The following is a 24,376-nucleotide window of genomic DNA, read 5'->3' on the forward strand; positions in this document are numbered from 1 at the left end:
CAGGAGGGAGGTAGTGGTTTGTGGAATCAGTGCTTTAGTGTTATGCTTTTTAATGCATCCCCATCGGATGCAGATAAACAGCAGCTTCTGAATGAAAGGTCAATTAATAAGGCCTTCCAAAAGAAAGAAAAGGTGTAGCTTTTTCAACTAATGTTATACTAAATAATAACAAGCTTTTTATTATTAGGTGGCATTAACACAATGTCCAGCTAGGGGACAGAAGGCGGCTTAGGTGCATTGCAGAGAACTCAAAGACCTAAAAGGTTAAATGAAAAAGAAGGCCTGAAGGACAGAAGTCAATGGGGAAAAGGAGTTTAAATCATATAGAGTGGATCATTTGATTGTTCAATTGAGGGCAAAAAACCCACAAACATGACAGTAGTGGTATCTCTCTCAGGGAGCACAGCGGAGTCCGCTGGAGAAGGTTTGGAAGTTAATACAAATGAATGCTGGAGATTAAGGTCAATATGGACACAAATTAGAGGTAGTGCAGTTTCATAGCTGTAAGGGACGAGATTCCACCAGGAAAGATGAAGTTCAATGATGGGCAATGGAAACACCACAAATCAGAGAGATAATGGCTGTGTATCCTAGTACCACAGAAAGACCTCCAAGTTATGGCAGGCCTATCAGGACAACCATTAAGCTATAATCTGGGAATATATGAGTGTTTGATCAGTGAAATTCAAGATAAAACAATAAGATTCAATCTCCAGTTTGAGATCCTCAAGATGTGTTGGACTACGTCTTTCCAAAGTCTCAATCCTAACTAGACTGAAAACTGTAGCTGGACAATACTAGCATCTTGGAAGTTCTAGTCCATCACGTTAGGAGAGCACCAGGTAAGGCTGATGTAGAAGAAAAGCCATGTTTATCAAAAGAGAGATCCTAGTTTAGAATATCTCATCAAGGTCCGAGTTCTGTGGATGCTTCCAGTGCAAGTGAGTGCCTCCCCGCAGCGAGCAGTGCTAGAAATCTGCAAAAAAGGGGGACAAGCCAAAGCTGATAGGAACAAGCTGTCCATCTGCTAGCTGATTCAAGGCTCTGAGCTGGGCTTAACCAGATATCCACTGAAGGTGACGTAGGTGTCATATTCATCACTGAACACAGCATTGTCACGTTCACCCTTGAAGAGCCGTATCCAGATTTCATCCTGGTCCTGTAGCTCTATCATGAGGCTCTGGCTCTGCATGATGCTTCGGTCACTAGCCTGTGCATATAAGATGGCTGCTTCCTTTGTGTTGTGCATGATGTGAAGGTAGGTCTCCTTCTGGTTCCAGGTGTGCACATTGAGACTGAAGAAATATATGCCCGGGACGTAGCAGTAGAATTTGCCCATAAACATATTGAAATGGCCATAGAGGTTCACAAACTCAGTGTCAAAGACAAGTATCTGGTAATAGTCATTGCTATGCAAGGGTTTCCGCCGACCCACCGAAAAGGCAGCATAGTTGGTCTTGTAACTCTCTCCGGGTGATCCCATGTTGCCCTTTTGCCCCTTGAAGCCCATCTCACCCTTCTTGCCTGCTGCACCGGCTTTTCCCAACTTCCCTTGGAAGCCACGATCACCACGGTCCCCTTTCTCACCTGAGAAATAAAGATGTTATGACAGATTGCAGTTTCCTTCAGCTGGTTTACCCCCCACCTCCCCCAGGATGTGTGGGAGTTTTACTCTGCCTAATTGAGGATTAAGGCTACTAACGTCCCATCTGTCTGGAGGGTAGCAATTGATGAAGGCATCTTTTTGGAACAATTGAAGAGAGACAACCACTAGGGTTTATGGGATCACCAAAGTAAGAGAAAAGGATCTCATAAAGTGCAATGGCTTTCTGGCTTCAAACCAGAAAGCAGAAAATGCCCTTCACGTGGAAAGTGTCCAAAATGCTTTGAGCAACAAATATTGATCTGAATCCTTTTTTTTTTTTTCTTGGCACTTTATAAGACTTCCTCTCTGCTATTTACATCTTATTTCTATTACTGTGGTCTAAAAAATGGCTGATTTCTTGGCTAAACCTCTATTTATACATTTTAATACAACAGGGAGATACAGTAAATAAAAGAATCCATGCATCCCACTTGTGGCAGGAAACCCTGAACAGAAATGGTGCCAGTTGGTCCACTTCTATTCCTTGCTGGCTTACCATTTAATAAAACTATATACCATCTCCATTCTTGTGGCAGGGAAAAACCACTACATAATATGATGTCCTTCCTGGCTTAGATTTCAGAGAGATACATATGTGGTAAAATACTTTTTCCTGCATGAATGAAACTATGTCTGCACAGCAATGCCTTCAAACCGATGAGTATTATTTTGTATATTAAATAGACTTACCACTGAATTTTATCCTAAATCAATTTAAATATTAACTATGGAGCAATGGTTTCTATTTTATCCATTAGATAAAATGTGTAACATACTCATGTAATCTGAAAATAAATGTTCAAAAAACGTGAAAGTTTTCAGTTTTGAATCTAGAATGATCAAAAGACAGGGAAAAAAAGGGAGAACTCTACAATAAATATACAGTATACTCATAGAGTAACTCAAGTGGAGAACCTCTGGCTCATAGGCCAGATGCAGCCTGCAGAGTCTCCCCATATGATTTGGTTGGCCTCTCTCCACTGCTCCCCAGTCCTGCTAGGAGCACTTATATTTGGTTTCAACTGAATGCTTTTCTCAAATGAATCTGCAGTCAGCAGGAAAGAGTAATTGCGGTTGCCAAGGGGGTGGAATTGTGTTATGCATATATGAATGTTATAAACAATGTGTGCATCCCCGTGTGAGAGAATGAGAGAGTCAGATTGGAAAATCTTCCATTAATTCAGTTTAAAGATTTTTATCAAACTAACTGTACTGCAAGGGGAAGGGCGGTACAGATTTATGTGGACAAAGGTATGGACATACACATAGTTATTAACCCAGGCTTAACCCAATCCTTAAACGAAATAGCTAACTTTCAGTCTTTCTTAGCCTAATTTCATAGGCTTGTTTTATTTTTATAATTGTGGACACCTACTATGTATATTGCTTTGAGACCCTGAAGGAGTAACAGGATATAAATTGAAAAGTAAGTAGAGGAAATACAAATACAAATTACTGATATACTGATAGAAGAAAAACTGTGTGTAGGATGGGATGTAAATGAAAGGTTGGTGGGGCTACGAAAGAGAGTGTGGACTAAGGTTCCTGCCTATTGCCACAGTTGCCCAACCCAATGTTGGTTTCTGGGATTTAATTTTCCTTTGAAATCTCAGATTCAGCAATCCTGGGGCCTTTTCTGATGCTACAACCTCTCCACCCTCCAAATCAGGCCATGTCCTAACATAACCTCTGGTGTCCTAAGTCTAAGACTCAAGACTAATTGTTGGTTTCCCTTGGCCTCTGTTAAGGAAGGAACTTGGATAAAATTATCATAACAGTTCTTTCCAGCCAAGGGATTTACTTAACCCATACAACTTCCTCCTAACCTAACTCTCTAGATTTTGCAGAACCCAAAGTTTTGTCTAAAGACTGCCTCTCCACATTATGGTTAAAACATAGGAGGGACAGGACTCCAAATGCCAATTCTCCATGGCTTCTGGAAGCCTATCCCATTTCTGCTCCAAACTGGCAGCTAAATGGTTTGGGTCAGATGGGCAGGGATTTCAAGGCATGACCTGAGCTGCCGATGCCAAGTAATAAGTTGTGATTCTGTCCCTTATGAAATGATGGAACTTAGAAATGTTAGGGCATATCCTAGAGCTCTCTGAAATTTATGCACTTTGAAATCCTCTCATGAATTAAGAGATGAGGCAGCTGCAATATTGTTAGCTTATTCGCCCTCTGGCTGTGCACTATGCTCCCTCCCCATCTGCTTCCATAGGCAGAATTTATGTAATAATCTAAGACAAAGTGCAGGGAGGCCACCCTATGGATGGAACAGATTCTGAAAACCAGGTGAAAATGGATGGAGAAACCCTGGCTATCTTGCCCCCTGATGTGAAGGATTTACAAGTATAGAACTGATTTTAACATGAGGCATTTTATGTCCTCTTCTCTCCTCTGTTCCAAAGTTGATCAAACAGCTGTGTTCATTACCTCAGATTATAATGCTGCTGCTGAGTTAAATATCTTAAAGGGGATTCAGCAAATTAATGGGGATGCGGCTTATCCATGCCTACTAGTCATGATAGCTCTATTGCCTCCCAGATCAGAGCGGCTTCTCAATCCTGTAAAACCAACTGGTGGAGAACAGAAGTGGCAAAATTTCATTTGTGTATGAACCAAAAGTATTGGATAGGAACAAAGTCCCACCTCAATATGCCTTAGTTAGATCCAATACAGCTATATTTATGTTCTCATTTTTCTGAGCCGGTGTTTTAACTTCTCATAATGCTCCAGGGCAATGTTATGTTGGGGACATTGTAGGAAATGTAAATGATGTTCCCTCAGGCTACCCCAACCAACTCACTATACAGCCTTGGGACAAATCTATAGAACTGCCTTATACCATGGTGAGGAGAGCCTACTAACTATTTCCAGAGGGCATGTCCACGTGCCCCTCCTGTATCTCACCATTACACAGAAGGCAACTCAAATATGCTTTTCAGTGCTTTGTTCTGTGTTTTTCTCTTATTCTATCTCCAGTTGCTGTGTGTGGAGAAATAAAGGGAATACTGATGCACATGGGGGAGGCAGCCTGAAATTAGGTCTCCTGTATTGAGAAACTGGGGACTCCAGTTAGTTCTGCTGGCTTCCTATCCATAATGATTTCTTCTACTCCTCAATCCTCTTTCAGCTACATGGGACACCAGAACCCCAACTATATAACCTCTTTTTTTAGCTACCAATAGATTGGTTGATCTAGTCGCAGGGGTGTCAAACTGGCAGCCTGCGGGCCAGATACGTCAAGCACAGGCCACGCCCAGCCCAGCTCTGCAAATGGGAAAAACATCGCGAAACGTCACATGATGGCAACGTGATGCGGCAAGTTTGACATCCATGATCTAGTGAGTGTGAAACCTTAACTAATCACTGGTTTAAGAGAGATTACTCAAAGTATTATTGAAAGTGTCTATGGAGATTCTCAGTCATCCAGGTTATTGTTGTCCGAAAAGTGCTTTTTCAAGAGACAGTGCAGTTGCCTCTTGAAAAAGCACCTTTGGGATATTATTGAAAGGACTCATTTTTTGTACTTCCGTAACTTGGATAGTAGGGAATTGCTTAAGCACTTGCTCCTAATTTCCTTTCCTTGTATAATTTTCTTAGAGTAATTTATAGCTTTCATATCAATCCCCATAGCTAATCCCCTTTCTCAACCTCCAATTCTTCAACAGCATTTATCCAACAACTGCATTTTCATTGTTCAACCTTGAATGACCACATGGCAACCAAGAGAGACAAAAACTCTCTTTGCTGCCATGTAGTGGTTGATAGGTCAGTCAACTAGTTAACCTGTACTTTCAAGTAATTTTAAAAATTCAGTCAATAACATCACAGTAAAGAAACAGGGAGGAATGTATGGAGTAATCAAAGCGTTGTGCAAATCCATTGGAGGAGGCTTTTCATATGATGGATGATGTTGGGCAAGTTTGGCTGTCAACCAGGAAAACAGCCTATCACAGTCCTTAGGAGCTGCCCATTAAAGCTTTATAGATAGCGGCCCCATAAGGGCATGTATAGGGGCAGCAAGATTTAGTACAGTATGATTTCCTGCTGGCTCAGGGACAGGAGTACAGCAAAACAATTGTGTGGAGGTGGCCTTGGCATTGGGGAAAGTTTAGTCAGAGGACATTGCCAATTTTAAGCCTTGGAATGACTAACAACAGGAACAATAAATGTTTTTCTAGGACAGTGTTTCCCAAACTTGGGAACTTTAAGAAGTATGGACTTCAACTCCCAGAATTCCCCATCCAGCATGGCTGGCTGTGGGATGTTGGGAGTTGAAGTCCATACATCTTGAAGTTCCCAAGTTTGGGAAACACTGTTCTAGGATGACAAAACAAAAAAAAGAAAAAGACCCAGATCAGGAATCTTAGGAGGGCAAGCAGAACATCTCCAGTCCAACAGATCATGGATAAATGTGCATGATGCTCTAATATCCATGATAACTTTCATGTTGTCCACAGAGGTATGTTTGTGGTGCATACTGCTCATGGATAAACGGATGGCCGACCTTTCTCTAAATCTCACATTTTGAATGCAAAGCAGCACAACTGGCCCAGTGCCTCTTACCTTTCAGGATGGTCATGTTGATCTGAGGCACGGGGTAATACATGGGATGTGCCGCAGGAGGATCACAGCAGCGAACACACTCCAACCTTCCTGGCTGCTTGCTGTGTCTCTGATAGCCATATTCAGTTCTGGGAGGCAGAAACAGCATAGACAGAATGGTCAAAGGGCCAGAACTGGGAAAGGAGACTCAGACCCCGAGTTTTACTTCTATAAGCCCATCCTATTCCGCGACAGCACTGTTTCACAAAATATGAAAAGTTAAATGTAGTTGACAGGAATTATTGAGACCCCTGCCTGGGCAGTTTATGGGCAGCAAACAATCAGCAAATCCAATCCCAAGAAACCAGGGCCTAGTATAGTTGTCTTCCCCAATCCAGCAACCTTGAACCCCGATTTTGAAGCTAAGGTATGATAATTAAATGTGGAAGTAGGTCACCCCCTCCAACTTAAGCACCAGAGAGCAAAATGACAGAGGAATGCCATATTATAGGAAAGAATACTTTGGGAGTAGAAGTGTGTATGGATTATAATGAATTATAATTCAATCCAAGATGTGGCAGGTGTCCTTTGGCAGAACCCAAGAGCTGTTGAGGAAAAACTTTAGTCTGCATTTATTCAAATATTAGAACATATATGGAATCAGTGCTTGTTGCAATGGTTGAGGTACTTGTACTTCAAAACTCTGACACCTAGTTAACCTTGGAATCTTGACTTTTTATGAAATTATAAGTGCTTAGTACTAGTTGTTGATCCAGGATTGTGTGACTACAGCTTTTGAACTGTCATTTGAAAACTGGGATAGCTTTTTATTACTCCTATTCAAGACAAGGCCAGCTTTCAATTGACTTGATCAGTTTACCGTGCGATTCAAAATCATATTTTATTCTTTTTCCATTATAGTTACTATGATTCCAGTCCCAAGCAGTTAATTTGTTATGATTACGAAAAATAAATATCTGTATCCTGTAGACAAACTCTCTAGCTACTTCCAGAATGATATGTATGAGGATGCTATAGGATTGTCTAATAGAACAATTAAAATTCTTTTAATTGAAGAAGAGAGCCATTTTGGTGTAATGGTTAAAGTACTGGATAAAACCCCGGAGATGGGAGATCAAATCCTCACTTAGGCATGGAAACTGGATGGGTGACTTTGGGCCTGTTGCTCCCTCTCTCAGCCCAACCCACCAAACAGGGTTATTGTTGGGGAAATAGGAGGCGGGAACATTATGTTGGCTGTCTTGAGTTGTACAAAATAAAGGCAGAATAAAATGATAATAAAGAAAAGACTGTCATAATAGACCTTGTTATACCTGTATTTAATACATTTAAGCAATAATAAAAACTAGCTGGATAGATATTTAATCATGAAAAACAAAAATAAAAAAACCCTTGCAACCTTCCCATCATTTTCCTCTTAATTTTTTCTTATTAAAAGCAACAACACAATCTATTAAGGATAAGAAAAACTGAACAAGTGGACAAAAAGAAAAACAAGGGAGAACTGTAAATTAAAGCCATCAACATATTGCCTCCTTCCAATAAATCTGTGAACTATAGTAACTGCGCCACAGAAGTTCACCTATCTACCTTTTTTCACTAATGATCTTTAGGGTAACTTAGGCCTTGCTATAGAAATACAAAAGGTTGCTAGGATGACTATCCATTTTCCCAATTCTCTGTTCTATAATTTTGCTGTAGGGTAAAAACCAGGATGTGGCATTAGAAATCAATGGCCTGGGATAAGACACGGCCAGTGACACGAACCTGGGTTTGCCAGGTTTTTCAGTTGTTGTGGTAAACAACAAGTAAAGAAAGGCTCTAAATACATCTATATTGTATGAACTAGCTGAGGAGGACTCTGAAACATTATTTGTTTGTCAGATGAATATTCCACCTTTCTTCTATGACTTTTTTTAATTTTTCCCCACAACAACCCTGTGAAGTAGAAAAAGAGTAAGATGTTCCAGAGTCATCCAGTGAGATTCCTTGCTGAAAACAGACTTGAATTTGGGCCTTCCCCTAGTCCAAAACCTTCACCTCTAGACTCCTTCACATTGCACAGGCTTGCAAAGCAGAGATTTGGTGAAAACTGGGTGAAACACTGACAGGGGTGATTTGGGAATGGGGAAGGGAGAAGAGTCAGGCAATTAGCACAGCTGGGTTCCCTCCTCATCCCAGGAGATCTTATGAAGATGTGCATTGTGATAGGATAGACACATTATAGCTATTATATATATATTATAACAATCAAACAAATTTTTCTAGCTGTCAGTTCCCGCCCAGATTCATTAAAAATGAAATAGAATAGACATTTTATGGAGGTAGGAGTGAAAACAGATCATTGATTGGCCAGACTGAAAAGACTAAGAGCAATCTAAATCCTTGGACGTGAAGAAAAATTGCCAGCTACTGTGGAAGAGAAAGCTGCTGCACCCAATGACTGTAGGGGACTACAAAATCTGAATTTACTCTGCAACCATGAGGGCTGGTGCTACCCATCTAATTATACATCTGTTGGAGAAAAAGTCATGCCCTCCAGGTACTTCAATTTAAAAGATGCCATACCTTTTTTTCCTCATAACTTTTAGCAGATGATTGCTGGCTTGTGCTCCTTCAGTGGAACAACCTTTTGCCTAAAGCAGGAATAGGGGATCAACTTGCCAAGACACTGGGCTAAATGTTTTTTTTCAAGCAACTAAATAGGACCTCCTCCCAGTTCCTGTAATTAGCAGTATAACTTGGGCGGGGGGCAGTTTGGCAAGATATTTCTCTGTATTTCCCCCCTTGTGATCTAGCATCCGAATTCCATTATTACAAACCATTATTCCAACTCTTTGCCTGAAAAATAAACCAGCAGATGATGATAGCCAAAAAGACAGGGAAGAGGAGGGAAGGGGTTCCAATATGAAATATACTGAGGGCTCAGGGGCCAATATTTTCAATCTCCTGGGTACTACAGCATGATGTATAACAATCTTATTGGTAGAGTTGCCACCCAAATATTAATGAGTTAATTCTACTTTATTATAAATCTACATTAACAGAATCTTGGAAGTTTGAAGTTAAACTTCTTGCAATTATTTTGGACTGCCTATCAGTTAGGGTGGGTCCTTGCTAAATTTCTTTCTCTGACCCTTAAGCCACTGGGGGCTCCTGCTTCTGAGGGGTCCTTGATGCTCTCTGAGCTTGCTTGTTTTCTTGCAGACATTTCATTACCCTAATTAGGTAACATCATCAGTGCTCCTGCTTCTTTTGATTGATTGTTTTTCAGGCAGTATCTCTTCCCTTATTCCCCAAGATCACCCATCCAAGGAATGGATCCTTGGATGGGTGATCTTTGGGAACAAGGGGAAGAGTAGACCACAATGGATATAACAGACCACAGGAGATCACAGGAAGAAGGGTTAGAATGCCTAAATAAATCTAGTGTGCATCTATATACTACTAAAATTTATATGTCTGTTTGTTGGCTGAAATGGTGCGTCAGAGGGCAACATTTTTTGAATCAACATATTTGAAAGGCATCCAAAATTCAGGAACCATTACTCCTGTGGGACTGAAATTTAGCAAAGTTGTGGCCATTTCAGCACCACTGTGCCTTCCAACTACACTTCCCAGAAACCTTAGTTTGTGTGACACAAGGGAAGATGGAAGGGATGTATTCCAGCCGCTTTCCTGCCTCTCTGTAGCCCCTGCACCCAATTGGCTGGCAACAAGGTCCAACAGGTGAGTGGCAATTGTCTGGTTTGGAACATAGACTACAATTCGAAATATCTCAACAGTGGTAGATGGTGAGGGAAGGCCAGGAAATGGCTTGGGTGCTTGCTAAAGAGGCAGGACTGACTGAGCAGCATTGGAAGTTGATGGATGAGTCCTCTTCCTCCCTGGAAGAAGGGGACCCTTGGAGACACATTGGGATGGAGAGCATAGGTAGTTTTCCTTGTGGTCCACTGCTCCCTTTGTTCCTCCTTCCCTCCAAAAAGTGGCAGGCAGTTCCACAGGTCAGCTAAGGAAGAGTGATTCCCAATGCTGCCACATGCAAAATCAATGGAAAAGCAGGCAGGACTTTGGAAGTTGCTCTCACTACCACTGCTTTTTTTCCCACCCATGATCATTCCTGTTTGTTTAGGTAAGGGAATATATCTGAAAGGATGACCCAGTGGGTTACAGGTTGTCTAGTTATTTCTATTCCTTTCTGTTCGGAGACAAAAAGAAGCAGCTAAAGAAATTCAGCAGGAGATTGTTTTCCCTCACTGGACATTTCTCAAAGAACACAGAAGCACTCAACATTTCTATACCATTTTCTAGGAACGATCAGGCCAGTTTAAGACTGGATGGAAGCTGGACAATGAAGGAGTTTATTGTGGGTGGGTGGTGGGTGCTAGCATAAACAAACATGGCCCTTTCCAGTAGAGAGATGCCTAGAGAATGTTCACTCTGATTAAACAGGATCCTTAATTGTGTGCCTATGATTCAACCATTAAGGTTTTTTGCAGTCATTTGCACCTCCTCCAGAGCCATTTGTACCCAGCAGCCTCTGGCTTAATTTAAAGTGGGACAGAGTGAGTTAATTGTGCATAAACTGCACACTGAAGATGCACATTAATGAAGTTAATTGGGCATTGAAGTACAACCATGAAGTGTTTTCTTCAACTGTCAGCAGTTCTGGTTAAAAGTTTAACAGTTCTGAACAGCTGCCCAGATATGTGGTCTGTTTAAACATGGTCCCTTGAGATCAGCTTCCACTACTCAAGAGAACAGGTGTCTGTGTGTGGGGGTGGGGGGGTGGGTGTTATTTATGGCATATTGGTTTTATTGTAATGACTCACCTAGAAGTCTGATCCCAGAGTGATGGTCGTGTGGGCATTCCTGGCCTCTCTTCCGCCTCTCTCTCCGTCCCAGAAGCTTGAAATAGTAGGCAGATAAGCCAAAAAGTACTGTGTACCAGTGGTCCCTTCATGGCGTTGTGTCCTGTTGGAGAAAACAGGCCGATAAAACTGCTGGAGATGCTCAAGAGGCAGGAAATTAACTTGCTTGCTCACCATTCATTTCTGCCGATTCTCTGCCGTTGCATAGGATATAGAGCCTCCCTTCCACTGCAATATTCAATCAAAAGCACTAGAAATACCAGTGGTGAGGCTTAGTTTGTACTGTTGCACTCAAAGGACAAGGCGATACCCTTGTTAGTGTACTGTCCTAAATTGTATGATCATCACAGGGCCGGTGGTGGAATTCCCTGGGTTTGTGATGCTGGAGGATTTCAATCTGCCTTCTTCAAAGGAAGGGCCAGAGATAGTCCAGTATAGGGGTGTCAAACACAAGGCCTGGGGGCCGGATCCAGCCCACCTGGTGCTTAGATGTAGCTTGAGGGGCCGCCCTGGAAAACAGCAAAGGACTGGCCTGCGGTGCCTCTGCCAACAAAAATAGAGCTCGGAAGGGCAGCTCTCCCGAGCTCCATTTTCACTGGCAGAGGGTTTCAGCAGACCATCGTAGCCAAAAACGGAGTTTGGGAGCCCATTTTCATTGGCAGAGCATTCGGGCCACCATAGGCACCCCCGACACGAGTAACATCAAGCTGGCCACGCCCCCTGGCCACGCCCCCCGTCCCTGAGGTCAAACACAATCCTGATGCAGCCCTCGATGCAGAAATCGAGTTTGACACCCCTGGTCTAATAATTCATGGCCACCATGAGAAAGTCCCAGATAAAGGAGAAGGAAGACCTATATGATCACTCTGGGTGTCTAACAGAAGCATTCAGTTTCCAGAAGGTGGTTAGGGAGTTTCTTGAGATTCTGGTTGGTAGTTCCTACTGAGGCTTTAGTGGCCTGCTGGAATGTGGCAGGTAAAAACCTTGGACAGGATTGTACCTATGCAGTCTCTCCCAGTTTGTCAATCCAGGGAGGAATTCCTTACTTTACTGAAGAGCTCTGGGAGATGAACTGACTTAGAGGAAGCCTACAGCATTACTGCCGAAGACTGAGTGAAGCTGAAGAAACATGGATAGCAACCTACATTCAAGCCTACACTGTAGTAGTAAAAGCATCAAGGCATAATTATTTCTCTGCTCGTATTATCATCCAGCAGTCGCTTTCAAAATTAACATGGACTCCACTCTTTTAGAGAAAGATTAGTGGAAGAACATCTGCAAAAACACTGAAGAATTTTTTTAGATTTCTGCTGGACAAAACCAGTCTGAGGGCTTAAACGCCAGCTGGGCAACTCCTCCCGAAATGAGACCATGTCTCGTGAGGTTCTCTGGAATGAGTTTAAATCTACTGGTCTAGAGGAAGCAGACAAGATTCTTTGTGGTATCAACTCTGCCAATTAGAGTCTGGATCCCTATTCTTCCTAGTTGTGAATGCTTCTAAACTAGTGGCAGGAGGTTGGGTCAGTGTGGTGGTGAAAGCAAAATTTTGGAAAAGAAATACTATTGGCTGCTTGAAAGAGCTGTGATAGAACTTCTTTTCAAGAAATCATCACTTGATCAAGTCATACTACATAACAATCATTGAGTCTCCAACCTTCCTTTCATGGATAAAGTTGTTGAGAAGGGCAGGAGGAAAAATAAGCTGAGGGTCACTGTGGTTAAAATATGACTGGGGTGGGGGAAAGGGATGGTTCAGTTCACTTCCTCATCATCCATTCCTTTCCTCCTGCAAATTGCTTTTCCTCTATCTCTTTGCTGTGGAAAAATGGAAGCTGGACATTCCAGACACATGCTTCCTAAATAACTTTCCTACAAAATGAGGAAAAAAAGACTGCAGAGAAGATTGAGATGGGTACGTCTCTCCCACACATTAGTCTGCTCTAAAAATCTGATAGAAAAACTGCATCTGGGACATTTCAATGCAATAATGAACTTCACTCCCTCTTAATTTCCTTTCATCCGAGTCTTTCAAGGCAAAATACATAGTGATGCACATAGCAGTTGCAAATGTGAAGAGCCTGAAAGCTTGCCCACCCTTAGTCTATAATAAACCAAGAGAAAATAGTTCCAACAAAATTAACCATATTTCCTAAAATCTGTGGCCAAAAGGCCCCAAGAAATACAGAATAACAGAGTTGGAAGGGATCCAACTCACTGTTCAGGCAGGAAACCCTACACCATTTTAGACAAATGGTTGTCCAATCTCTTCTTAAAAATCTCCAGTGATGGAGCATTCACAACTGCTGGATGCAAGTCGTTCCACTGATTGTTCTCACTGACAAGAAATTCTTCCTTAGTTCTAGGTTGGATTTCTCCTTGGTAAGTTTCATTGCTTCTTGTCCTGCCTTCAGGTGCTTTGGAGAATAGGTTGACTCCCCTCTTCTTTGTGACAGCCCCTGAGATATTGGAAAACTGCTATTATGTCACTCCTAGTCCTTATTTTTATTAAACTAGACATATCCAATTCCTGCAACTGTTCTTTATACATTTTAGTCTCCGGTCCCCTAATCATCCTTGTTGCTTTTCTTTACACTCTTTCTAGAATCTCAGCATCTTTTTTATACCACACAGCTGGCTCAAGATCTGGATCCACAAGATTCTCATGGAAATAGTGGTATCTCTTATGGAAAAGAATGAGATGGCATGTTGTTGGGTTTTTTTGTTTGTTTTTAATTTGATTTATATGCCGCCCTTCTCCGGAGACTCAGGGCGGCTTACAATGCGTTAAGCAATAGCCTTCATCCTTTTGTATATTTATACAAAGTCAGCTTATTGCCCCCACAACTGGGTCCTCAATTTACCTACCTTAGAAAGGATGGAAGGCTGAGTCAACCTTGAGCCTGGTGAGATTCGAACCTGCAGTAATTGCAGGCAGCTGGTCTTAATAACAGGGTGCTTTAGACCACTGTACTAACAAGGCTCTTTTTTGTTGTTGTTGTCAAAGGATGTTGATGTTAAAGGAACACAACTGTAGTCCACTGCAAGCAGAAGACACACTTTTACAGGCTACATTTAGGCAGCACACATGCAAGCTCAAGCATACTTCAGTCATCAAGTATATGAATGTGTAAATACTCTCGTATAAGGAACATACTACTAACAGTATAATGCTTCCTATTGTATTTCACCATGAACTTCAAAGAAGCAAAGAGTAGGTTCCCAGAAAGTTAGTTCTCATGTGTTTCAACAGGGGGGCTGGATCTGATGCCCCGAGACCAGCATATATTAATTGGTGCAAACTGAAAAACATCGGCATATAGACTTACAAGTTTCCATATACGGTAGCATCTTACCCAGAGAGGGGACCCTGTTTCTTAGTAACTTCTCCTAACTTCTCTTTCTCTGGACTTAACTACAGCATTATAAGATGTGCTATAGAAACCTTTTTGCATGACAAATGTTAAATGGCAATGATTATGACCGAGAAAGAGTTCTTATTTAACTACCTTTCATAATTAATGAGATTATATTCAACTTTCATGGTACTTTCCCAAAGCCACTTGTCCCAAAGCCTTGGAATGGTGAAAACAAGAAATCTGAATAGATATACTGTTTCTATCTCTCATTCTTCCCTCAAAGTCTCCCGCAAAACATATGCAAGCAGTATTGCAGGAAAATGGAACATCTAATTGATCCTGGAGAAAGAGAAAACCATCCCCATAAATAGATACTTATCAAATGGTTGCTGTCTACTAAAAAGATCTGCATACATGCAGAGAGAGACAGGATGGGACAGGACAGCACAAAACAGGCACAACCAATGTTGACTGGCATGGAGAGATGTCCAGAAGTGCATACAAAGATGTGTTCTCAGACTGTTTGTTTTTTCCGGTTTCACTCTGGCAACTTGCCATCTCCCAAGGGTCTGGTATAGCAGCCAGTAGTGCCTGGGAATATAAAGTCATCATGGCCTGGAAGAAAAATCTTCTCAGCCTTAGAAACTCTTTAACACTCTGGCAAACACAGAAAGGACATTTGGGGTGAAGGAGCTAGGTTTCAGGAACTGTGTTGATAGGCATCAAACTCAAAGGGACAATGACTGTATCCCTTCCCCATGCCAGGGCAATAATGCATCCATGACTGCTCCAGCTGGTTCTCAGTTGACAATTCCTCAAAAGCAGAATTTGTATAAGACTAGAGGATGAGGAGTCTTGTCTGCTGTAAATGTGAACCTTGACTCACTCTGTACATCTACCTTAGATAGAGATCTCTGACCAACGAAGTTATATAGTAGAATGGAGAGAGAGAAAAGCAACTTATCTATTATTGTAATAGAAGGCAGGCATTCCAGGCAGATCCAGGACAATTTCCACCCTCTGGAACATTTAAAGCATCACTGCCCAAGCTCTGCATTGCATTCTGGAAGAAGGACTCTCAAACAAGATTCCAGGAAGACTTGGTCATTCATCTCCCCCCCTGTTCAGATCAACGTCTGTCCCTTTGCTTGCATGGTTTCAAACAGCTTTAAGTACCTACCCTTGGTACTGCCCAACTTGCTGGCACCTACCTGGGACAGGATGATAGGCTGCCACAGCCACTGCTTGTGTTTGTCTTTGGATGTCTACAGCATCCCCCTCCACATAAATACTTCCCCTCCCTGTGAGAAGGCAGAGAGGAGAGCCCAGCAGTTCCGCCTATAGTCTTCAGATCTCAGGCGCCAAGCAGAAAGACGCTTTCTGGAAAACAGAGAGAGAGAGAAAGGGAAAGAAAGGGGCAGACACTGCACGCCGCCAGCCCTCCTCCCTCAGTTGTGAGCACAGCTGCCATTAACCATATGTATGCCCAGCACCCACAGCTGAGAGAAAAAAGACAGGTTTCCTCTGCCAGAAAGTATCTCCAGATGTTGGGGATCCAGAGCCAAGAAGTGAAACATGGAAAGAAAGGAAAGATAGTGTCACTGTTCACAAAAGTGGGGAAAAGGCACTTCTGAAGCCAAGGAATCAGATACTCTTGATTCCTTTCGTGCCGTCTCTCTATATTATTACATAATAATTACTTTTCCCTGTTTTTTCAAATGTGTCTGGCTTATTTGCTACAAGCAGCAGCATGTAAGTGGAGATAAGCAATATGCATTTCTACCAAGCAGATCCCTAGCAAGATCTCTGTATGCTTCAAGTTACCAGCTCGCAACTCTTTCTCCCTTCTCTCCTGTTGGTCCCAAATTTGCTTCTTTTACATACTGAATATAAATGCGAGTCAGTGACCGATAAACATCCGCTGAATAATAAACTTGTACATCACACTGAGGTTGGAAACTTAGCTTTTATCTGTCCCTGTGTGAGTTTTGCTTCTTCTGACTAGTTAACTTTAAACAGTCTATGCTTTCTTAGTCTCAGGGACTATATAAATTACCCCAAAGCTAATACTTGTAGGTAATTTAGTTGAAAGACTTTGTACAAAAGGATAAAAGAAACATTAAAGTACAGAGACATAGTAGGAAATAGAGGCATCACATCAGTTCTGCTGAGATACCAGCCATCTCCTCCTATCCTAGACTTGCTCTCAGTCCAGCTGGTCATAATTGAGACTCCTGTATGGTTTTATGAACTGTTGGCCTGGGTTTGGTTGTTTTGTTTTCCCTCCCCAACCTTTTTTCTCTTGGTGTCATGACTTTTATATTATAAGCCTGAAGGAACACTTTATTTTATAAATCATATGCAAGGAACTCTGGGAGCCTTTTCTGCAGACATGAAGTCTGCAGGGGGAATATGAGAAGTAAGTCAGAAAATGTACTGGAAACTAAAATTAGGATAATATAGGAAACTACTAGAAAAACAGAATGTCAGAATCTGGTGGGAGGCTCACGTTTGTTGTCCTCAATCTGCCAGGGAAAACATAAAAAGCAAGGAATCTTCTGCAAGCAGGCAGCCTCAACTAACCCAGTCTGAGAAGGAAAGGAAGCAAACAACCTGTTAATTGCTTCCTTTTGGTCTTGTGCACCAATATACCAGAGAAAATGAAGCTAGGAGTACATTAAGCCAGCATCTTCCTCCCCCAGTCCTCATTTCCTCACCTTGTTCTCATTTCCAAGGGCTCAGCTCCTGCTGAATAAAGATACTTTTAGGCATAGATTCTCTAAGCCTGGTTATTTCCTTCCACCTCCCCCCCCCCCACTTCCAAAATAGGAGCATTTAAAAAATGCTTTATGCTACCTCTGAGCCACTTAGTCCAGTATTGCCTAATCAAGATAATGATGGTTTTAGCTGGTGGCAGGATTTTCCCCTTGTCACTTTATCTACTACCAGGCTTCTTCTAAAACAGTGTTTCTTAAAGTGTGGTCCTAGGAGCTCTGGGGATCCCCCAAGATCCTCTCATGGGTCTACACAATCAAATTATTTACCAGCCTAAGTTGAAAAAGAATAGAATATTAAAATCCAATCAAATAAGTGTGAAGTGTAGTAGCAGTGAATGCATTAATTTTATGCTTCAGTAAGGTAAATATTGATAAATATGTCAAAAGTTCAATAATTTTTAAAAGTGGGAGGAAGTCCTGAGAGAAAAAAGTTTTTAAAAATACTGCTCTAGAAAATGTGCCCCATGATTATTTCGCACATCAATCACTTTTTACAGAACAGAAATGCCTTTTCTGTTTGTTAAGGAATCTCTAAAAATCTAAGCAAGGAAGATTGGCTAAAGTCCTATTGACCCACCTATTTTTTCCCATTGTTCCTTTACCAGTCAAGAAATGCATTGCACCGTTCATTACTCAGATAAATACTAACATTATCAATAGAAATCCACATTTCTGTTTTCAGTAATAGTCTAATCCCCTCACTTGACTGTTAGGAAAAGACTGACATAATGGACAATAGAAAAGGCAGAACTGCTTATATCACTACTCTCCTCTATATATTACTATTAATTTACCAGCTTCACCACTGTCCGTGGAAAATAAATACATATGGAGGGGGAGGAGGAATCTTACCAAAATTATATTTGCTAAATACAAACCCAATTAAGTCATTTCAAAGCTAATTAACAGCAACACAACAATCTGGAGAAAAACTTTTTTCTAAATCCAGGAACTTGGAGTTTTTGAACTGAGATTATCTACTCCACTTCCTTAATCAGTTTGTTTATTTTAAGCATTTTTCTAGGAATTCCTCCCTCCCCCCAATATGGACCTTTGTACTTTGAACACATTTTCTTTCTCTCTTGTAACATTAGAAACTTTAGTTTATTTGATGAAACTCATTGGGCAGAGATTCAGATCAGATAAAATATGTTTTTGTATACAGCATACACTCCAGTTAGATTATAGATTCACTATCACCAGATGTGATTGTGATTACAAATTCATGTTAAGCAGAGCCATTAAGTAGTACTAATGATGGCTAAATGGACTTCCAAGATCAGAAGTGGCATGCACTTAGTACCAGTTCCTTGAATACATAAAAGGCAGCACTGACTATAAGAATTTTTTTCAGGGTTTTTCATCTATAGTCTAGTCTACTGGAATTAAAGAATTCCCAATGTAGACAACCAACTCATAAAACTGTAAGATTTTCCTCACTTAGATTACTCATCTGCATTAATGAGTATGGTGACCTAGGGGGCAGGAAGAATGTTGCCACAATGTCTAATGAGCAGCAAAGGTTGGAGATTTTTCAAAGGGTCTTCCCACACTTGCCAATTGGCAAGTTGCTCATCTGCATTTATCTTTGTCTTAACTAGGGTAACAAATTGTTATACTGTTAATTCTTTTGGCTTTTTATCCTCAGTGGTCCCTGGCTACTTACGGGACCGCCTACTACCACAAACAGCCTCCCACCGGCCGGTACGCTCTCATACAGAGAGGCTCCTCCAGGTGCCGTCAGCCAAACAATGTCGACTGGCGGCCCCTAGGGGGAGGGCTTTCTCTGTGGGGGCACCTACTATCTGGAATGAGCTCCCCCCGAGATACGGAGGATCCCGGATCTGTGCACTTTCCAGCGTGCTTTGAAGACACTCCTATTCCAGCAGACTGGCCTGGCCTAATTTTTCCCCTTCTTTTAAATTTTTAAACTCAAATTTTAATTCGTTTTAAATTATTGGGAGTTTTAAATTGTCTCCGGCAAAAATTATTTAATTGGGTTTTAATCATGTTTTAACTTTTGTATTTATGTGTTTTATTTCGTTGCCTGTTCACCGCCCTGAGTCCTTCGGGAGTAGGGCGGTATACAAATTTAATAAAATGAAAATGAAATGAAATGAAAGTGGCACCTATAAGTTTGAAAAAACCCTTTAGGCCAGTCACTCACTCTCAGTCCACTTCATTTTCCAGAGCTGTTATGGGAAAAATAGGAGGAAGGAGTATTAAGGTATGTTCGCTGCCTTGAATTATTTATAAAGATAATGTAGGAAGAAATATCCTTCTGGGTTCAGCTCCAAGTGGGGAAAAAGACACTGGAAACATGGAGACTACTTGGAAAGATGGTTTAATGGTTGGAAAGATGATCACATGGTTTGAGTTCCTGAACAGAAAAGGGGTGAGACACAGCGAGACCCCGGGTTTTATGCCCTCTCTGGCTTTGAACTTCCTGGGGCCCAGAAAGAGTATCCTGATTGGTTGTCAAGACTCCCAGGGGGCAGGGGTCTTAGCTAGCCTTGCTGGCTGATGTAATCTTCCCAGGTGCCATGTGGTGAGTTTCTGTTGCTAGATGGGTCCTATTGTGTTGCAGATGATGGCCCCTTGACAAAGGGTGGGTGCAGGAAGATGGGAGCTGCTTCGTCCTTAAAACATGCTTCTCCATTTCTCATCCAGGGAAACATAATATTCTGCCTTTTTAATATTTCCCAAAATATTTCATTCCTCTAGGAAAGGGGTGGGTGCTAACTTCTTACCAAATAACTTCAATAACAAAGATGGTGTTAAAAATGCTTCTGTTGAGCTCCCTCAGTACCCACTTTTTAGCTTGTCGTTGGCTATTTGCTTGCCTCTCTTAGTTGAAATCTGTATAACTCAGAAGGAAAATATGGCCATGTGAAAATACTACGAATCCTCTCACTATCTGCTTGCTTACAGGAGGCTAGGAGACAGGCAGACAACAACATTAGGAGAAATAGTAGAAGGGTCAGATATTGCAGGGATTGGCAGTTGGCCCCCAGCTGCAGTACAGACCTCAGCACAATTCCAGCCTCAAATTCCAAAATCCATCCTGTTGGGAATATATTGGAGAAGGGATGTGCCAAAAATTGAAATAAACAAACCAAAAAGAGGAAGGAGGAAAATGGAATCTCTCCATTAGAACAGAATGCTTGACAAGGGACAGCTGCTCTTTGAAGAATAGCTACTTATGTAACTGATTTACACTGAATCACATCACTGATTCTTTTAGCTTAAACTCTGTTTTATTCCAGTCTACCTACCAAAGTGTATTTTCAGGAAGGATGCTAATAACTGCTGTCTGCCTACTCTCTAATGTTCACCCTCCAATTATCTCCCATACAAGCAGGTGCACCATATCTAGTAAGTTATAAGAAAGTCAATGCTTTGACTCAAGGAGAATAGATCTGGAGAAAGTCACAGTCTTGTCTCTCTTTGTCACTAGCCCCAGGGGATTCACCATACAAAGATTGCAAAATGACGGCTTCATTATTCACGTTGCAGTATAATCCAAGTATTTATCATGATATCCCTCACAAACATGCTAGAACAATATGCTGTAAGGATGTATGTATTTATTGGCAGAAGTGAAAATGAGACAACTTAAAAGACCGATAGTAGTCTCAAACCCTGAAATAATCCATCAAGTATAATCATCTTTGTGAAAATCTTACACATGCCAAACTCTCTGTACCTCTTGAAGCAGATTACTATTTCCTTTCCATAAGCACAAAATAACCATAACAGTCTAAACTACGGGTGTCAAACTTGCTGCATCACGTTGCCGTCATGTAATATTTTGCAACGTTTTCCCCCTCCACATCCAGCCGGTGTGCCACTAGTTTGACACTCCTGAACTCCAATGACTGTATCCTTCTTAATGCTTGGCATGATGAAGTTCTTGGTGAGCTCAAAAGTTTACACTATTCACTGTTTTTTAATGTTCATAAAGGTAATGCCCACCTGAGAATACCAGAACATCATATGAGTCATTCTACAATCTCACAGCAGGTGGCAGAACTTAGTCAAATTTGACTGATCTTCAAAAAGGAGGGCTGGGCCTAGTGAGTACTAGAATGGAAGACTGCCAGGAAATCCCAGGCTTGGGGTGGAAGGTTAAAAAAACATCCTGAAACAAACAGCAAACCTTTTGTACCATTGCAAGAAAGCTCTATGGGTACGTTCATGAAGTTATCAGGGGGCATGTTTAAGTGAAAGGAATCTTTACCTTTTCTATTAGTGTCTCAGAAGTAACAGGTCAACGGGGAAAGGCAGTACCAGGTATACAGCAAGTTTATACTAAAATGTATTTTATTCTGGACATTGTCCTGGTTGCTTTTGGTATATCTTGGCCTCAGTTTTTCATAAATAAATCACGTTCACGCTAAATTGGAAACCAAATGGACATAGTCTATTAAGATGGTCAAGTTGATGCCTTCTGGGCTTATCTGGGAGGTTTTTGAGCTGTGGATCCCACATAGAATCCTCTGTCATCATGGCTCTGTCACTTGTTGATTGCACCTCTGCCCCACCAGGCTAATAAAGGTGACCAGAAGAGAATTATAAGCCAGATAGGACTTTAATCAATGCCTTTGAGGGACAATGAGATGCCATTAAAAAGGCCTCCTCAAGTGGTCTGCATCGGATAAAATGGGATAACTACTACCTCTAAGTCTTCCTTTTGGGGGGAAAGCTATTGAATAAGTGTTGAAACTATATGTGTAAAGAGCTCTGGAGGATAGATATGATCTAGTCACTTAGCAGCCTGGGTTCAGGCCTGGATATCAGATGGAAACTGCATTGGTAACTTTAATGGGTGACCAATAAAAGATCTTGGATGTGAGTGGTTCAACCATCATGCTCCTCCTAGACCACTCAGTGGCCCTCAATACTGTCAATCACAAATATCCTTCTGGACTGCAAGAGTTAGAACAGCATTTCACTTCTACCTGAACAAATGAATTCAAATGATTATAGAAGAAAGTTTAACCCAGATAGCTTATGGGCCTCAGGATTCAGTCATTTTTCTTATTCTGGTCTATGTGAAACCACTGGAAGAGGCCATTGGTTGGTTGGAGGTATCATCAATATGTAGATGACATCCAGTCATGCATTTCTATCTTAGGCCCATTGTGAAATATGGTAGAAATCAAAAGTATTAGGAGGCTTTCAAGATCTGGATGGGGGAAAACAGTCTCGGAGCCAACCTGAACAAAATGGAATGGCTGTTGACTCAAGAGTCTGATTCCAAAACACTATCCTTAATTCTTAATGGGATTGTGCTTCCCCACAAAAAAAGCAAACTCACAATCTGAAGGTCCTCTGGAACTCACGTTCTTGCTCATATAACAAAGGGCAATTGCACCCAGAATGGCTTTTGCAGTTTTGTCTGGTACACCAGTTGTGGCCTTATCTATAATAGGATACCTTATCATCTCTAGATTGCTGTAACTCACTCCACATGAGGCTGCAGAACACCTGGAAACTTCAGATAGTCCACAACAGTGGCAGTGGTCAGTCACAATATGCCCATATTACATCCCTCGTGCAGAAAATGCCTTGGTTACTAATAGGTTTGTGAACGTGGTTCAAATTGCTTTATAAGAAGATAGATCAGCACCTATAAAGCCCTATATGGCTCAGGGCCTTGGTAACTTAGGAACCACAATTTCCTTATAGTTTCTGCTCTCTATACCTGAACAGTTAGAGAACAACTGCTAAGCGTACCCATCAATCAGGGGCATGGGGGCACAGTTGCAGGCATTTGTCATAGCAGCTTCCTTCACAATAGCTTGCCCTGATGTAAAGGATGGCCCTTTAGCCTTCCAGAAGCAGGTGAACATATGGCTGTTCTGGCAGGCTTTAGGGAATTAATTATATGCAGCAGTGCCAAATTCAATATATTTAGCTTTTTACTTTTAGTGTTAATTTAAAATGAGATTTAATTAGATTACTGCTTTAATTATACTGACTTTACTGCATTTTATAAGTAAATTCTGCATATTGCTTTGACTCCTTTTGGTTTTAAGCAGTATGCAAATTTCATTATTAAATTAAAAAAAAGCTATTCATATGAACAAAGATTAAATGAAAAAAAATTAAGCCAAAAGAAATTATTTTGAATAAAAAAATAAGCCTTTTTAGTAGTTAATAGAATAAGAGTTGGAAGGGACCTCGGAGGTCTTCTAGTCCAACCCCTTGCTCAAGCAGGAAACCCTATTTCAGACAAGTGGTTGTCTAGTCTCTTCTTAAAAACCTCCAGCGATTGAGCACCCACTGCCTCTGAAGGCAAGCTGTTCCACTGGTTAATTGTTCTCACTGTTACAATTTCTCCTTAATTCCAGCTTGATTCTCTCCTTTATTAGTTTCCATCCATTATTTCGTCTTGTCTTCTGGTGCTTTGGAAAATAACTTGACCCCCACTTCTTTGTGGCAGCCTCTCACATATTGGAACACTGGTCTCATGCCAGCCCGTTCTTCTTTTCACTAGACTAACCATAACCAATCCTTGCAACCGCTCGTCATGTGTTTTAGTCTCCAGGCCCCTAAACATCTTTGTTGCTCTTCTCTGCACTTTTTCCAGTGTCTCAACATTTTTTAATAATGTGGTAACCAAAACTAGATGCAGTATTCCAAGTGTAGTCTTACTAACTTTTTATAAAGCAATACTAATACTTCTTGTGATCTTGATTCTATCCGTTTATGCAATGTAAGATTGAATTGGCTTTTTTTGGTTGCTGCCGCACACTGGCTTATATGGCACACTGGCTGGCTTATATTTAAGTGATTGTCCACTAGGATTCCAAGATCCCTCTCATTGCTTTTGAGCAAGGTTTCACCTAATCTGTACCTGCATATTTGGTTTTTCTTGCCTAAGAGTAAAACCTTACTTTTCTCTACACTGTATTTAATTTTGCTAGATAGGGCCCAATGCTCAAGTCTGTCAAGAACTATCTGGATCTTGAGTTTATCATCTGGGATGCTGGTTATTCCTGCCAGTTTAATGTTGTCTGCAAACAATCTTGAATTCCAATAAAGTGGATTCATTACCTTTAATCTTGAATCTTGAATACAAATAAAGTGGATTCATTAGTTTTGTTGACAGGCAGATCTGTCACCTCTAATTACCTAGTTTTTTGTATG

At 41.2% G+C, this 24,376-nt stretch overlaps 1 protein-coding gene across 1 annotated transcript; it reads right to left on the bottom strand.

Annotated features, from left to right (window-relative positions):
* Positions 1–153: 153 nt before the first annotated feature.
* On the bottom strand, positions 154–12,737 carry C1QTNF1 (C1q and TNF related 1). The gene is made up of 3 exons (XM_087887093.1): positions 11,050–12,737; positions 6,218–6,345; positions 154–1,587 (listed from the first exon to the last, which is right to left on the bottom strand). Exons 1-3 carry the CDS (start codon positions 11,178–11,180, stop codon positions 1,037–1,039), a joined length of 810 nt encoding a protein of 269 aa, XP_087743219.1. The 5' UTR covers positions 11,181–12,737; the 3' UTR covers positions 154–1,036.
* Between the last annotated feature and the right edge of the window lie 11,639 nt (positions 12,738–24,376).

This window comes from Pantherophis guttatus, chromosome 2 (assembly GCF_059756535.1).
Source record: "Pantherophis guttatus breed Tessera chromosome 2, ASM5975653v1, whole genome shotgun sequence".
Classification (NCBI taxonomy): Eukaryota; Metazoa; Chordata; class Lepidosauria; order Squamata; family Colubridae; genus Pantherophis; species Pantherophis guttatus.

Excerpts from the sequence above, each read along its gene's own strand:
- C1QTNF1 (XM_087887093.1), bottom strand. The coding sequence starts at position 11,180 with ATGAAGGGACCACTGGTACACAGTACTTTTTGGCTTATCTGCCTACTA. Across the intron at positions 6,346-11,049 it reads CTCTGGGATCAGACTTCTAG|AACTGAATATGGCTATCAGA; the intron begins GTGAGTCATTAC and ends TCTGCCTCCCAG. Across the intron at positions 1,588-6,217 it reads CAACATGACCATCCTGAAAG|GTGAGAAAGGGGACCGTGGT; the intron begins GTAAGAGGCACT and ends TTTATTTCTCAG.